This window comes from Ammospiza caudacuta, chromosome 4, assembly GCF_027887145.1.
Source record: "Ammospiza caudacuta isolate bAmmCau1 chromosome 4, bAmmCau1.pri, whole genome shotgun sequence".
Classification (NCBI taxonomy): Eukaryota; Metazoa; Chordata; class Aves; order Passeriformes; family Passerellidae; genus Ammospiza; species Ammospiza caudacuta.
In genome coordinates this window covers 11,153,672-11,167,380 of record NC_080596.1, presented here as the reverse complement: position 1 = coordinate 11,167,380, position 13,709 = coordinate 11,153,672, and the positions used below count along the sequence as shown (strand labels likewise).

The window sequence follows — 13,709 nt, the reverse complement described above, 5'->3', positions numbered from 1 at the left end:
TTTGCAAGGAAAGTGCTTGCCTGTTGTGCTGACCTGTTCCTGAGTTACTTTAACTCAGCAATAGCTTTAAACAGGTGTCTGGTGCATAGCAAAGCTCCTGCTGGGATAGTGCTGACTGCTGGGTCAGGGCCCTCTTCCCTGCAAGCTCTTACCCTTTGCCCACCAACATTGTACTGGGGATTTTGGGGTTTTATTTCGGGTCAGTCATAAAACTGAATAGCAGTTTCATCTTAGCCCTAACTGGCCAAATAATTTGGTTCCTGCTGTTTCCAGTACAGTAGTGTCCTTCAGGGGACCGTCCCCTGCCTGTACTGCCTCAGTTCAGCCTGAGAGCACATGCTTGGGAGAAATAAAAGATACTGACTGGGAAGGCCAAGCTGATGAGGAAAAGTGCCCCATGGAGGGCTGCACAGAGGCCAGCTCCTAAAGGATGCTGGTGTGGTCTGTGCTGCAAGACTGTGCTCTGGGACTGGATCCCTGGTAGCCATGTGGTCTTTGAGAAGGAGACCACTGAGGCTGAGTCACTCAGGAGTGTTCCTTTGAGCTGAGTGCTGTGTGTCCCTAGGCTAACAGAAATAGGCTGTCCCTTTGCCATTAGCCTTTAGTGTTTGTAACAGGTAACACATGCATGATAAGGTGTCCTAAAACAGAACAGGAGGTCTTCAGGTTGTAAAAAACAGGTGCTCATTTTTTGTAATTTACTTTTTCCAAACAGCATATCTTGTGCTGTGCTGTATGTCCCATTTCTCTTACTTTCCAGGTCATGTGAAGAGCCTTAGGCAAAGAGAATGGAACTTCACTGGTGTGGTAATGCACCATTTATGTGGCATTAGAGCTGTGCTAGGGGCAGCTTCAACAAACGTTCAGCTTCTCCAGATTGTCTTGGAAATGAGAATAGAAATGGAAATTTAATCCTCATTCCCTTTATTGTGGTTTTAGAAGCTGCTTGAGTACCTATTTGCACCAAAATGCTATGTTTTGATGGGTGGATGAAGTATAATTTCTGTACTGAAATACCGAAGAACCTCATGTAGGACAGTGCATAATTATGTAATTGTCTCATTGAAGGCATGTGGACTGATTGGGTTTTGCAGATTTTCAGGCTGTGCTGAGGAGAAAAGAAAAGATACTCTATGGACCATGACCAAATTAGATATAAATGTCACCAGTGTGCCAGAGAGAGCTGGTTGTGGCCTTGGTCAGCAGGTGTTCAGCAAGCCATGGGGAATGGAGTTCCCCCTGCATGGAGGTCTGTTGCCCAAGACTGAATCTCTGTCAGTCTCTCAAGTGTTTCTGCAGCTGTGTGCATTGTCTTTGGAGGACTTGGGGAGACATATGTAGTAGGGATGCCATGTTTGTGGGAAGAGGCAGCCTGGGTAAAGACTGGGAAGCAGTAGAAGCAGCCTCATCAGCACAATTTTGTACCTCAGTGTGAGGTAGGATTTGGCCGTGGTTCACAGCCCTGGAAAGCAGTAGTGCCCGCTGGGAGCAGTAGATGGTGGAAGGGGCTTTGGCAACATCCCCAGTCCAGGTGTCCCCAGGGGAAAGGGTGCAGGGCAGTGTCCATGGCCTGGATGGGGTGCCTGGGGCCAATCCCTTACTGCAGGGGATAGGAGGGTTGAGAGGGTGGCAAGAGGGGCATTCAGGTGTCTGCATATGAGGTCTTGGTCTCCTGCCCTGAACCCTCTCTGTGAGGAAGGCCCACATAACCCATCTGGGTTGCCTTGTAGGGCAGGTGCCATGGCAGAACCATTTCAAGTCCATAGAGCTTTTGGGAAATACGTCATCAGGCCTTTCTCCTCCTGGTTTCATCGTGCATGTGTCACCCGGTGTGTCCTCCTGCTGTTGGTCACTGTGGCCATCTCAGAGAGGCTCAGCCTGTGCCCAGTGAGCCCCCGTCTATTGTCTTGCTGGGGCGACCAGCAGGATTTAGCTGCCAGAGATCCCCGGGTCTTCCCAAAGCAGTGTGGGGCAGGCAGGCTGGAAGCTTTACATTATTGCTATTTTTATTGTTCTTTTTTTCCCTCCCAATTTCTGGCTCTGCAGACCCCCAAATGCTCTTAATGGAGATATGGCCTGTTTATATGTTAATTTTAAGCCCGCTGACAAGCGGTTTGCTTTTCTCCTGACTTCTCATGGTTCCTTCGCCCGTTGAAAGCCGCTGCCATGGGCTTAGGGGATAAGGTGCCGAGAATTAGAAAATAAAATAAAATCTGCAGGATGCTGGAGAGCAAGGGGGTACAGGGATTGGCATGCTCCAAGTATAAATGGGTGATTTCTGAAAGCAAGGAACCCTGATACCAGGGGCATGCATGACAATTACATCCAGTACAATACAAAATGTTAATTACTAAATTTTGAGAAATTAATGCTGATTAGCAGCTGTGTGTGTGTGTGACCTAAATACATCTATTGCTTATCTTTATTCATAATATACAGTTTATTGTTGATAAAGTAATGGCTGAATGGTGGGCTGGCCCATGACTCTCATAGCTAAAGACTGAGGCCCGATTTGTAAATCATCTGAAATTTGTTGGCATCTGTTTTTTGTGGAATTTATATGGATGGGGAAGATGAATAGCAGTCTGAGCTATCCCCTTTACAACTCAACTCATAGATATTATTGAGAATTCATATTGCTTTTATTATTTGGTCACAAAAATGGACCTAATGCTTGTTGGCTTTAAAACACCTACTAGCGCTGCTTTCTCTCTCCATCTTGCAAAATATAAGACAAGGCCGAAGCTTAAATTAAAATCCTCAGGTTCTTATCTCTTTCCCACAGGAAAGCAAATCTGTGTTGAAAACCGTAAAATTAAGAGGAGAGCAAGGATAGCATAATTTAGCAAAAATTCATGGCACCAGATTCTGAGCTATATGACTGGAGGGATAGGTCAGACATTAAGAAGATACTGCCTGCTAATGCAAGTTCCTTAAGGTGGTGCTCTGGAAACAAGGAAAGGAGAAAATGCTGCACTGGTTCCCGTTTGCTTCCTTTCCTCTACTCCTACCAGCCTTAACAATAAATTGAGTTGTCCATTTAATAACCCATCTGCTTCCAGAAGTCCAGAAAAATCATGGACTTGTGCATGGAGCTATGTCTTAACATGTGCTTTGTGCCAGAATTTCAATAGCGAACTCAATGAAAATTAATTTCATTCGCCTTTTAAATTCTTTTTCTTTTTTAATTCCTTATGTTTGACAGGCTGTCCTTGCTGTCAGTGTGTCTGTCTGAAGGATAGCTTTACTTTTGGGGGGGGATTTTATTAAAAGCCTGTTTGTTCTATAATTTTTTTGTGCTAAGGGGCAAGGTAGAGTGGCAGGGCACAAATGAGGAGTTCCTGTTACATGCTGGCATCATCACTGTGGCTCGTCTCACCGTGGAAAAAGCAACTTGAGTTTTAAGCAGCATTAATAATGCAGGATTTCATTGGGATTGAGGAGTTCTGTTGTCTTGCAACCTTGATCTTAGGGAGTAATTTTGGACAGCATCCTTCTGTCATGTTGCCTGCCTCCTCCCATGTGCCTCTGAGCTCTGGGAAGTGCTGGTGGGAAGTGTGCATCTTGCCCTGCAAGGACATCACCTTATGGCACCCTTTTCAGGACCCTTGTGGGCATTTGTAGCGCTTTGAGTTCTCCTTGATAGAGTCAGCAGCCTCCCAGCTGTTCCTTGCGCTCCTGTGCCTCCCCTCTAAATGACCCTCTTGAGAGGTCACTGCCAACTGCTCCTATATGAAATCAGCCTTCTAAGGGTGACCCTTTAGTTACCCACTAGACAGACAAGAGTTTTCAACCAGACTTTGTAAAACTGCAAGGGACAGTTTTACAAAGATTTACAAATCTTCCTCTGGTGATGGCAGGGGTTTGTCCCAGCTGTGCCATGCCATGGCTATGCAGGAAGAGCAGTGGGAAGGAAGAGAGAAGCTGATGAAGCTTTTAAGGCTGGAGATATGGCAAACCTGCACTTTAAGCCTTCTTTTTAAATGCTGTTCCTGTAACCAAAGGGTTTCTCCAGCCCTGCTGCTGACTCTGCTGTCCTTGGTGCACAGTGCCTGCCTACCCAGCACGTTGCTCCTTCTGCCCTGCAGCTCTCCATTTGCCATTTCCGCAGCCCGTCTCAATGGCTCCCAAATGCCTTTCTTCCTGCTCCCGGCCCCCACCCATTTCCCTGCATTTCCTCAATATCTGCATCCCTCTTTGGGTGCCAGGGGTTTGAGGATGCCGATTCTGGCAGCAAACCTGCTTTCCATCCACTAGCCCCAATGTCATGTCTGTCCATCTGTTTCCCACGCTTTAGTCATGCAAATATTTAAAAATAGCATTTTGGAAATGTTGGGTGGTTGGGTTTTTTTTCAAAGCAGAAGCCTCCTCTCACTAAGACAATTTAATTTTTATTCTTCTCTTGCAGTCCAACAAGGTGCCCGTGGTACAGCCTTCTCATGCGGTTCACCCCCTCACCCCTCTTATCACCTACAGCGATGAGCACTTTTCCCCGGGGTCACACCCGTCTCACGTCCCCTCTGATGTCAGCTCCAAACAAGGTGAGCCCATCCTTTCCAGCACAGTGGGGATGCAGGGTGGCCCTGGTGCCCTTTGTGCTGCTGACAGAACCAATATTACCAATTTGTAATATTTTAGAGGGAGGCTTCCAGGTGCATATGCCCACTTTCAGATATGGTCATTCTGTCGTGATGCTGATGCTTAACATGGCTGCTTAAATTTTTATGTTCCATCTAATGTGATAATTTGGGCTTGCTTTTCTCATCAAAGTCTTTCAAAATCTCAGTAAATAGCAGCCAGTCTTCACCATCTCCTGTGGTGCTCAAGGCTTGCAGCATGCAAATACAGAAAGGACAACCATCTCGAAAACAGGGGACAAGTGCTTAAGTAGTGGTGTTACTGAAAGCTTTTCTTTCATTTTATGTCCTTGTATTCTGGCTGTCCATATGTCAGTTAGCATAATCAAAGCATGGCCCATAAAACTAGTTTTGAACCTGTGCAAGTAAAAGCTTTACAAATCAAACATTTTTTAACCTTCTTCTGGGAGGTGCCTTCTACAGAAAGCATCTTTTTAGATGTCTGAGTCATGGATGTCAGTTTTCTCTGCATTTCTAGGACCCCTTAAGGCAAACACAAAAGCCTCCTAGATGCACATCTGGGAATGTCAGACCAGCCCTGCTCAGGGTCAGTCTGCAGGCCCCCAGGGAAGAGGGAACAGTCTCCAAGGTGTCAGTCCCAGCCTGTGCCAAGAGTTGATGCCCTATACCCAGGAGAACACAAGGGATTCCTGGGAAGGGTGTGCTTGCTTGCAATGGGTTGCAGGAGCCGGAGAGGGATGTGATGGAAGCTGGGGAGGTGGAAGGGGATAGCCATGGCCATCATGGGTCTGACCCAGCGTTTGGTAAGAACCTGAGCACAAAAAGCCTGCATGGGAGAGCTGGTGGTGAGGAGGGAAGGAGAGAGAGCAGAGGCTTTACAAAGGCATTCACTGTAGTCTGTGCATCTCTGCATGGGCAGGAAGCCTGTCAGTGCCACAACTGGTCCAGGAGGGTGCCTCTCCCTGCTTCTCTCTGCGCTTGCATGTCCCACCATGTGTTATGGCACCCATTTGACAAAGTCCTGAAGCTCTGCTTTACCTGGGCTCACATCCATATGCACAGTTGTCCCATTTATCTGAATTGAGTCATTGCTCAGGAAGAGAGACTTTTTTTGTTCTGTCTTTCCCTGAATGCCTAGGTTTTATTTTGGCTGTGCTATGGAGATAATAACATGGGCTACATCCAGAAAATGCTATGGCCTGGTGGCTCTGTGTGGTTTTTGCTGTTTGTTAGTTAGGTTTTGTTTTTTTCTAGGGAGGGGGAATACAAAAAGCACTCTGCCTGGAAAGCTTGGCCTGTAAATACGTATACAATATCTGTTTCAGACTTGGAAGAAGCAAATGGAGACCTCCTGTCCTCATTTGTCTTCCTCCTTAGCATCAGTGCCCAGGAGAAGGATATTCACACTCATTCCTTGAAATCCCAGGGGTGCCACGCGATAAGAGATTGGGATTTCCACCTCTTGCAGAAGCTGGCTGTGACAGCTGGGGCACAACCCGCTGCTGCAGTTTGTGAGCTTAAGATGTTTCTGCATACTGCATGCTGAGTTTGCCCTTCTGTGCCCCATCTTTTTGCCTTTACCCCAGTTTATTTTTGTACTCCTGTACAGCAGACCCCAACTGAACAACATCTGGTTTGTTGGTTTTTTGTTTTTGCTGCACATCCTCTCTTCTACTTCTTCTCTACTCTCTCCCCTGTCCAGCATCCCACCAGTCATGAGTGCAAGCCTGCTGAGGGCCTCTGCCGGGAGGCACAAAACTCATTGCCCTCTGGAGTTCCTGAACGGGCTCTTGATCCCTTTGCTCAGTGTCTGGCAAAGATGGAGATGGATGATGTGGATAATGCAGGCTGGAGACTACTGGTTTTGTCTGGGATGGTCTCCTTGATGTGTGTGGTCCTTCCATCCATACTCCCAGTTTCGGCGCCACCGGCGTGTGGGAGCAGCCGCACTGAAGTAGCCCATGCAGTTGCTGCAAAGAGAGGATTTTTTTTTTTCCTCAGGTCCTCTGCCAAACGCCTCCAACCATTGTTTCTGTCCTCGCCTCCCACTGTGGGTCTGGAACAAGGCACTGCCCTGGCGCCCTAGCTCTGGTGCCCTCCTCCCACCAAAATCCTCCAACAAGGGGGTTCACAGCAGCTTGCCCTCAGGACTGCCTCTTGTACCCAAGGCACTTTGGGATGGACACACAGCACCGCCTTCCTAAAGGCAGTCACTTCTTCTTTTTTTTATTTTAATTTTTATTTAATTTTAATTTTTTTCTTAACCCTCTCAAGAGAACTTGCTTTGGAGGGCACTGGCCATGTGGTAGCTCTGTGTGCTTCTGAGGGCGCTAGGTGCTGGTAGCCCTCCATAATGGGCCAGAAGTTTTGGAACAGCCATAACAAATGCGCATTAGTTCAGAGGGAGCAGTGTTGTCTCCATGGGTCAGAACTGCAGATCCTGGGGAAGGAGTGGCCCAGCTCCGTGTGCAGAACCTGGTCTGGCTGGGGCAAGGTCATGTCATCACTTCCAGGAGCATCAGTCATCATCAGAGATGTGAGAGATGAGACGCTGGGCTTCTTTTACAACTTGTTTGGTTTTTTTTTCTTTCAACCACTCGGAAAGAGTGCTCCCTCTCATGTAAAAGCCCTGGGATATGTAAAGTGTTTCCTTTCCTGTCAGCTACCAGCTGTTTAACACCTTTGAAAAGACAGCTGGCCAGAAATTTGATTCTCATGTAGGTTGTGGTTCCAAGTCTGAAAATCCAGTTTTTTTGAGACAATGACACCACTGGTATTATTTTCTATGCTTTCCTGTACACGGTCCTAACAGATATTCTTCAAATCTTGTAATTAAATTCAGAAGATTTAAGTACAAACTGAGCAGGGGAATAAATCAGTAATATCAATCTATAAACTAAGTCTCAAGGTAGCACATGCTCAGTCTTGGACCTTCGGAGTGTCACCATATAAATATTTAATACCCTTTTAAAGCAGCTGATTTAACATGCGAAGTAGACTTAACAATTCCTTCTGCTTCACCCCCTCTTCCCCAAACACATTTAAATAAACCAATGTCTTTGTGGCCTCTGCAACTGTAATTCCATATCTCCTGGGGGCACAAGGTTTAGGTGAAGAATGGAGACCACAGACCCTTTTGGGATAAGGATTAGCTTTAATCTTGAGGTGATTCTTGCAGTTGTAGGACTCTGTGTTCTGGGGAATGTGAGCTGAAAGATCATTCCTGATGGGACTCTTATTTTTCCATGAAATACTACCATTGCAAAACAGATTGACCTTGGAGCCCGCAGGAGTCAACTTGATGAAGAGCTTAGTTGGAACTGGAGTGACAATTGGAAGCCAAATGAATCATATCAAGTGTGACCATTACAGGCCTGAAAATGATTCTTAATTAACCGCTGATCCTCTGTGGTAGCAAGTTTCCAAAATCTGTGAATCCATAAGGGAGCCCGTGAAAATATAAAAGTAGCAATTTACCTAATCTAATAGCTCTGCTGTTCTGCCTCTTTGACAACACTTTATTTTCCCCTTGTTTCATGATGTGTTAGAAGAGGTCCTCAGGATCCTGTTGGGTTTGGTGAGACCACTGAGAGGACAGTAGCACCTAATGCACTTCACAGGAGATCTAAACTTGCACAGGTCCTTCCCCATACATTTATTTCCTCCTTCCATGTTATTTTTTCTGATATCTCCCTTTGAATTGCAGTATTGTGTGCAAACTGTTTTAAAGGTGGCCCGTGGAGCCTTTTGCTTTTAACACTAACCAAGAAGGTGGTTATTCCTTATCCACAGCACTAGTTCCACTGTAGTATCAGCTGGGAACTGTAGGTCATATATGCAGTATTTTGAGGGGAAGCTCACTTGTTCTTCTGTGCTTTTCAACAGGCATGTCCAGGCATCCTCCAGCTCCTGATCTCCCTACCTTCTATCCCTTGTCTCCAGGGGGGGTTGGACAGATAACACCACCTCTTGGCTGGTAAGATTTTTTAGCTTCTTTTCAGACAGGTGCATGTTCACACCATTTGCTGTTGAATCAATTGCAGCAATCACAATTGCAGCAAAATAATAATAATATCATTCCAGTAAGAAATTGCTACTTTATTTTAGTTGAAAAGATGAAAAAAAGTTGATCTTTGAAATGAAATGAATCTGTTTTTTGAACATATACAGGAATTGAAGTGTGTAGACTTCACTTTGAAGTCTGTATGTTTCTTATGGCTCAGATTTGTGGCTCTTAGTTTTCAGAAAGATAGCAGCAAACGGTTCTCAAGTAATTAAATGTAATTTTTAATAAACAAAATTTCAATTACTGAGGAGATGGGAGGTAAGAAAGAACTTTGAAGTGGAGGGGGGGGGTTTAAATCTTGAAACTGCCCCAGATGGAGAACAAATTTTTGTAACCTGCTGCTTTTTACAGTTTCTGTACAGAGAGAAGCCTCTGTCACTGGGAGATCTTGCCGCTCTTGCTAATGCTCTCATGATCTCTTGCTGCCACTCAGGGTGTCATTTTCCTTTTGGAGGAAATGTGGTATTTTCAGAGAGATAGATTTGGCAGGGTGCTTCATGTCTGCTTGGGTTAGATATGTACTTGCCTTCAGTTCTCTTGGAGCAGGGAATAAGGCAACTCAGCCACAATTTCAGTGCTTTAGAATCTATGTTGTGACTAGTCTGTGCCCATTCAATGAGGGATACAGATTTTTTTATTTTTTGATGTCTCCATGGGAGGGAAACATGATCCAGATGACAACAGGCAGAGAAAGTAGAGAGCAGAAGATGGTGAAATGTTGTATTGCTGGCATATCTTTCAGGAAAGGCCACATGCCTTTTTGGAACAAATAATTAGTAGATATCAAACTAAAATATGGAAGTATCTGACCATCTATTTTTTAAATCTTTCAGCCCCCCTTTCCCCATTCTGCTGCTTAGCTGACTTCTCACTTCCACTGCCACCAGGCAGTTGCTAGCATGCATTTTCCAGATGTGGTCAGTCATTTCTTCTGAATGGTTTCTCAGTGCAGAAACTGGGGGGAGGGAAGAGGGAAAAGAGAAAGAAGAGGAGAGACAAGATGCAACCTTACAAGGCTCAGGGATGTGTTCAGCAGCACTCACCAATAGCGGGACATACTCAGCTGTCCCTTATGCTATGGCTCCCTGCTGTGTGGCAGCACTGTTGACACTTCCTTCAACTTTTTTTTTTTTTTTTTTTTTTTTCATTTCCTCTTTCCTTTAAGCACTGTTCATTTCCAGTAATATGCTCCAAGACTGAAATCTGTGTCCTTACAGATTTCACTCTTGGAACCTTACAGAGGCCAGGTTCCATTTTTTCTCATCTGAGAGCTGATTGACCAGTCGATAAGCAATTGTTCAAAAAGGATTGATGTATGTGGTGTCCCTCTGGCTGGTAGAGGTGTTTGGGCTGGTATTTGCTCATGCTACCATCGCGTGCTACTTCAGGGGGTTCATTGTAGTCATCAAGTAATCAAAACGTAGTGATGATGATAAAAATTAAAGACCTCAAGTGATGGACTGGTGGCAAAATATTCTGTATAGGTTAAAGTGCAAAGGAGACAAAAACTTCACACAAGCTTCTCTTACTGGACTGCAAAGTTTGATCTTTAAGTAGTAAGATAGGCTTGTGTCACTGTGGGCTTTTATGTGGTTGGGGTTTTTTTATGGAATCAGTTTCTACTTAGAAAAGCTGTCCACTTGTACCTCACTATAGCATATGCTAATGGAGAGAGTCATAAGTTTTCAAAGACTTAATAAAACTGTTCAAAAGGCTTTCTAGCTTAATAATTCACCATCTGGTGTTCTCACGCTGATCTACAGTAGAACTATTTGGAATAAGATGCTTTTTTCCTAAGAGCTTGTTTGACAAATCTGATTTCAGTGCTTCTAAAACTGGGTGAGAGAGGGATGCAGATAGAGAAGTGTGCATGAGTATGTGTGCCTTGGGGGGGAGGAAGGCTGGTTGTTTTGTTTTCCTTCCCAGTGGAAACTTAGATTGGGAATCTTTCAATAGCAAGGGAGAAAGTTCAAAGCATTTAAGCATTCATTAGTTTCATTAGCAGAACTCTTGAAAGTGTTAGCTCTTACTATTTATTTGTGACTAGTACTGAGTTCCCATCAAGAGCTTGTAACTCTAGAATAACGATTGAATACCATATCATATGATTGATGGGTTCCTTTCTTCTGTGACCTCAGGCAAGGTCAGCCTGTATATCCCATCTCGAGTGGATTCAGGCAGCCCTATCCATCCTCACTCTCAGTCGACCCTTCCATGTCCAGGTAGGTGTAGGAGGTGAATGACTGACTGGGGAGTAACTGCTGGCATTAGAGGGCAAGTTGCTCTTCTGCTTGCATCTTGGTCTGCCTTTGCTTGCTTTTCAGTCAGCTAAACCCTTATGCATACATTTTTATTTAACTTTTGTGTGTATATGCAGTTTGCCTGGATCCCACACTGGTCTCATTCAGCATTTTATTGTCAGTCTCTGAAGTGTTGCAATGAGGAGCACCCAGTGAATTGTCAACAATTAATTGAGCTGTTTCATCTGAAATGAGTCATTAGTTCATTTCTAGATGCAACACATGGTGTTGTGCATAGCATCCTTGGGTTTTGCTCATGTCAGTATGCAGCCAGGTGGATTGTCACTCTAGCCTGCATTCTCTAGTCCCAATTTCAAAGTTGTTGGTAATTAGTCTTGAATCACATAGGTAATGCTGTGTGGAATCTTGCTCACAAGTAGGTATTTCATAGCCCAAAGCCACTAATGGCAGGGGATGCCAGCACAGTAACTGTACTGGTGTGTGACTCAGGCACTGTGTCTTTATGTCTAAGTGCAAGCAAGCAATGCTAATTGAGACTTGGCCATGACACACTCCAGACCTCCTATGCTCTGCTTTTGCATTCTAAAGACAGCTTCCGCATCCTGTGCTTGGTGTACAAGAGGTTGCAAAATACAATTCTTGGGGTTTTTTTCTGTCATCTGTAGAGAGACATCCTCCTGCACAGGGATTTAAGGCAGGTCACTTGATAAGTGGTAGGTCCTCTTACCTCTTCGTGTGTGGGCTCCTTTGGATTATCACTGTCCCTTCACTTCTTTACAGGGCAATGATAAGCATGTGCCTGTCAGGGTGATTGGGAAGAAAACACATTCTTTCTCCATGATAAAATCACTTGATTTGGTTACAGGGCTTTGTGTTTCCTTTATTTTGATCACATGAAGGAAAAGGGCAGCAAGGAGACTAGGGAATGGTGAAAGGCTGGATGGCATTCCTTAGCCATCACTCCTTCAGCAAAACTTGACAGCATGAGCTTTTCCACTAGTTTAAAATGCAGCATGCAGGTTTTCTGCTGCACCTGAGTTTGCAATGCTTAGCACCTTCAAGATCTGTCTCAGCTGTCCTTGAGAACTACCTGGGTTAGTAAGGTGAGATTATTCAGTTAGCGGTATTTTGGTTTTATTTTTCATTTTCCTTCTTGTACAAATGAAAGGAAGCTTTGATTAGGACAAAAAAAATCTCTCCCTGCTCCCATCCGTCATCCAGGATGCAGGATTTTCAAAGTTTATTTTAAGCATTCGAGGTACGAATAGTGGGTTCGATGAAATGATGTTAAAATCTTTTACCTTAAGTACCTGGAAAAGTAAAGAGAGCCATCGGGGACTTCTTGAAAAGACTCTTCTTTCATTTTATTTTTTTCTGCATGGCAGTTTCCTCCTTTGCATTGGCTGGTGGTGGATATTTCAAGGATGTTTATATCTTGGTGTGGAAATACATTTTTTTGGTTAAGAAATGTGTATTTTTATTGCTAGACAGTGCAACAGTACAAATATTAAATATTTCTGTCCGAAAGGTAAAAAAACAACTTCTTTACAACCAAAATGTTGACTCACTTTTTTGTTTGTTTTTCTTGAATAATTGGGCTACAATGCACAAATCTTAGCCAAATATCTTTGGTGTGCTTTTTAAGAGTTGTCTTAATTGCAAGCTCCACAGCATTTGCATTCTTGGAGTGTCCTGCTGCTGTCATACATGTTTGACGCTGTCTTCAGTGGGGTTACAGACCTTGCCTTGTTTTCTCTTTTAGGTTTTCACATCACATGATTCCTGGTCCTCCAGGCCCTCACACAACTGGAATCCCTCACCCAGCTATTGTAACACCTCAAGTAAAACAAGAACATCTGCACAACGACAGTGAGCTAATGCATGTGTGAGTCTGCCTTTCTGCTCTAGCCCTTGATGAATAAATGTTTGAGAACTAACTCCATCTGAAGAAGAGTCAAGGATGCTTTAAAAAAGTGCCTTTCATGACCTCTTTGAATTTTAACTCTTCTCCTATAACTAAAACAGGGACTGTGGGCTGGTGTTTGATAAGGGTAATGAGAAGCCATTTTTCATTCCAGTCCAGCACTTTCAAGCTGTTGGCAACAGCCATCTCCATTCAGCCATAATCATGAACCTGTCCAGTCGTGACTGGTGCTTGAGTGTGAACTCATGAACTTCTGCTGGAAAAGTTCCTACCTGCAAAATTCACTAGTAAAAAGCAGTGTCATTGCTTAGTACTCAAGGCAAAAGACCCAGGAAAGAAGGGGATGAGAAGCTATTCTCCTGCCTGTGGCAGTGGTCTTTTAGGGTCCCATGGATAGTCTTTCAAAAAGAGAATTGAGACACTTTGGAGCAGATTCACAGATTAAATGTTACTTGCTAGAGAATGTCAACCTGATGTCCTTCCTGAGTATTAAACTAAAAGATAGGAAAGTGGATGGGACATGACCACTGCAATTCTCATTCCTAGTACTTAAGTGCTACTGTAACCATAAGTTAGTAATTTTCCATTGGATCTTTTTAGGTTGAAGGCAAATTAATGCTTTTTTTCCTTTCCTTTCCCTTTCCCAACCACGTTTTAGGAAGCCTCAGCACGAACAGAGAAAAGAACAAGAGCCAAAAAGACCTCATATTAAGAAACCTCTGAATGCTTTCATGTTGTACATGAAAGAAATGAGAGCAAACGTTGTAGCAGAGTGTACTCTGAAAGAAAGTGCAGCTATCAACCAGATCCTTGGCAGAAGGGTATGTACAGCAGGGTTTGTGAGTGCTCACGTGTGCTGC

The 13,709-nt window shown here is 44.3% G+C and overlaps 1 protein-coding gene across 4 annotated transcripts in view; it reads left to right on the top strand.

Annotated features, from left to right (window-relative positions):
* The window catches only part of LEF1 (lymphoid enhancer binding factor 1), a 70,073-nt gene that overhangs the window by 35,888 nt on the left and 20,476 nt on the right, over positions 1–13,709 (top strand). For 2 of the 4 annotated variants that reach the window (XM_058802993.1, XM_058802994.1), the window contains exons 4-8: positions 4,409–4,541; positions 8,484–8,574; positions 10,803–10,886; positions 12,688–12,810; positions 13,508–13,670. In XM_058802993.1, the coding sequence (XP_058658976.1) occupies positions 4,409–4,541; positions 8,484–8,574; positions 10,803–10,886; positions 12,688–12,810; positions 13,508–13,670 (594 nt within the window). The remainder of the gene's footprint in view (positions 1–4,408; positions 4,542–8,483; positions 8,575–10,802; positions 10,887–12,687; positions 12,811–13,507; positions 13,671–13,709) is intronic. The other 2 variants (XM_058802995.1, XM_058802996.1) reach the window with 1 other exon arrangement.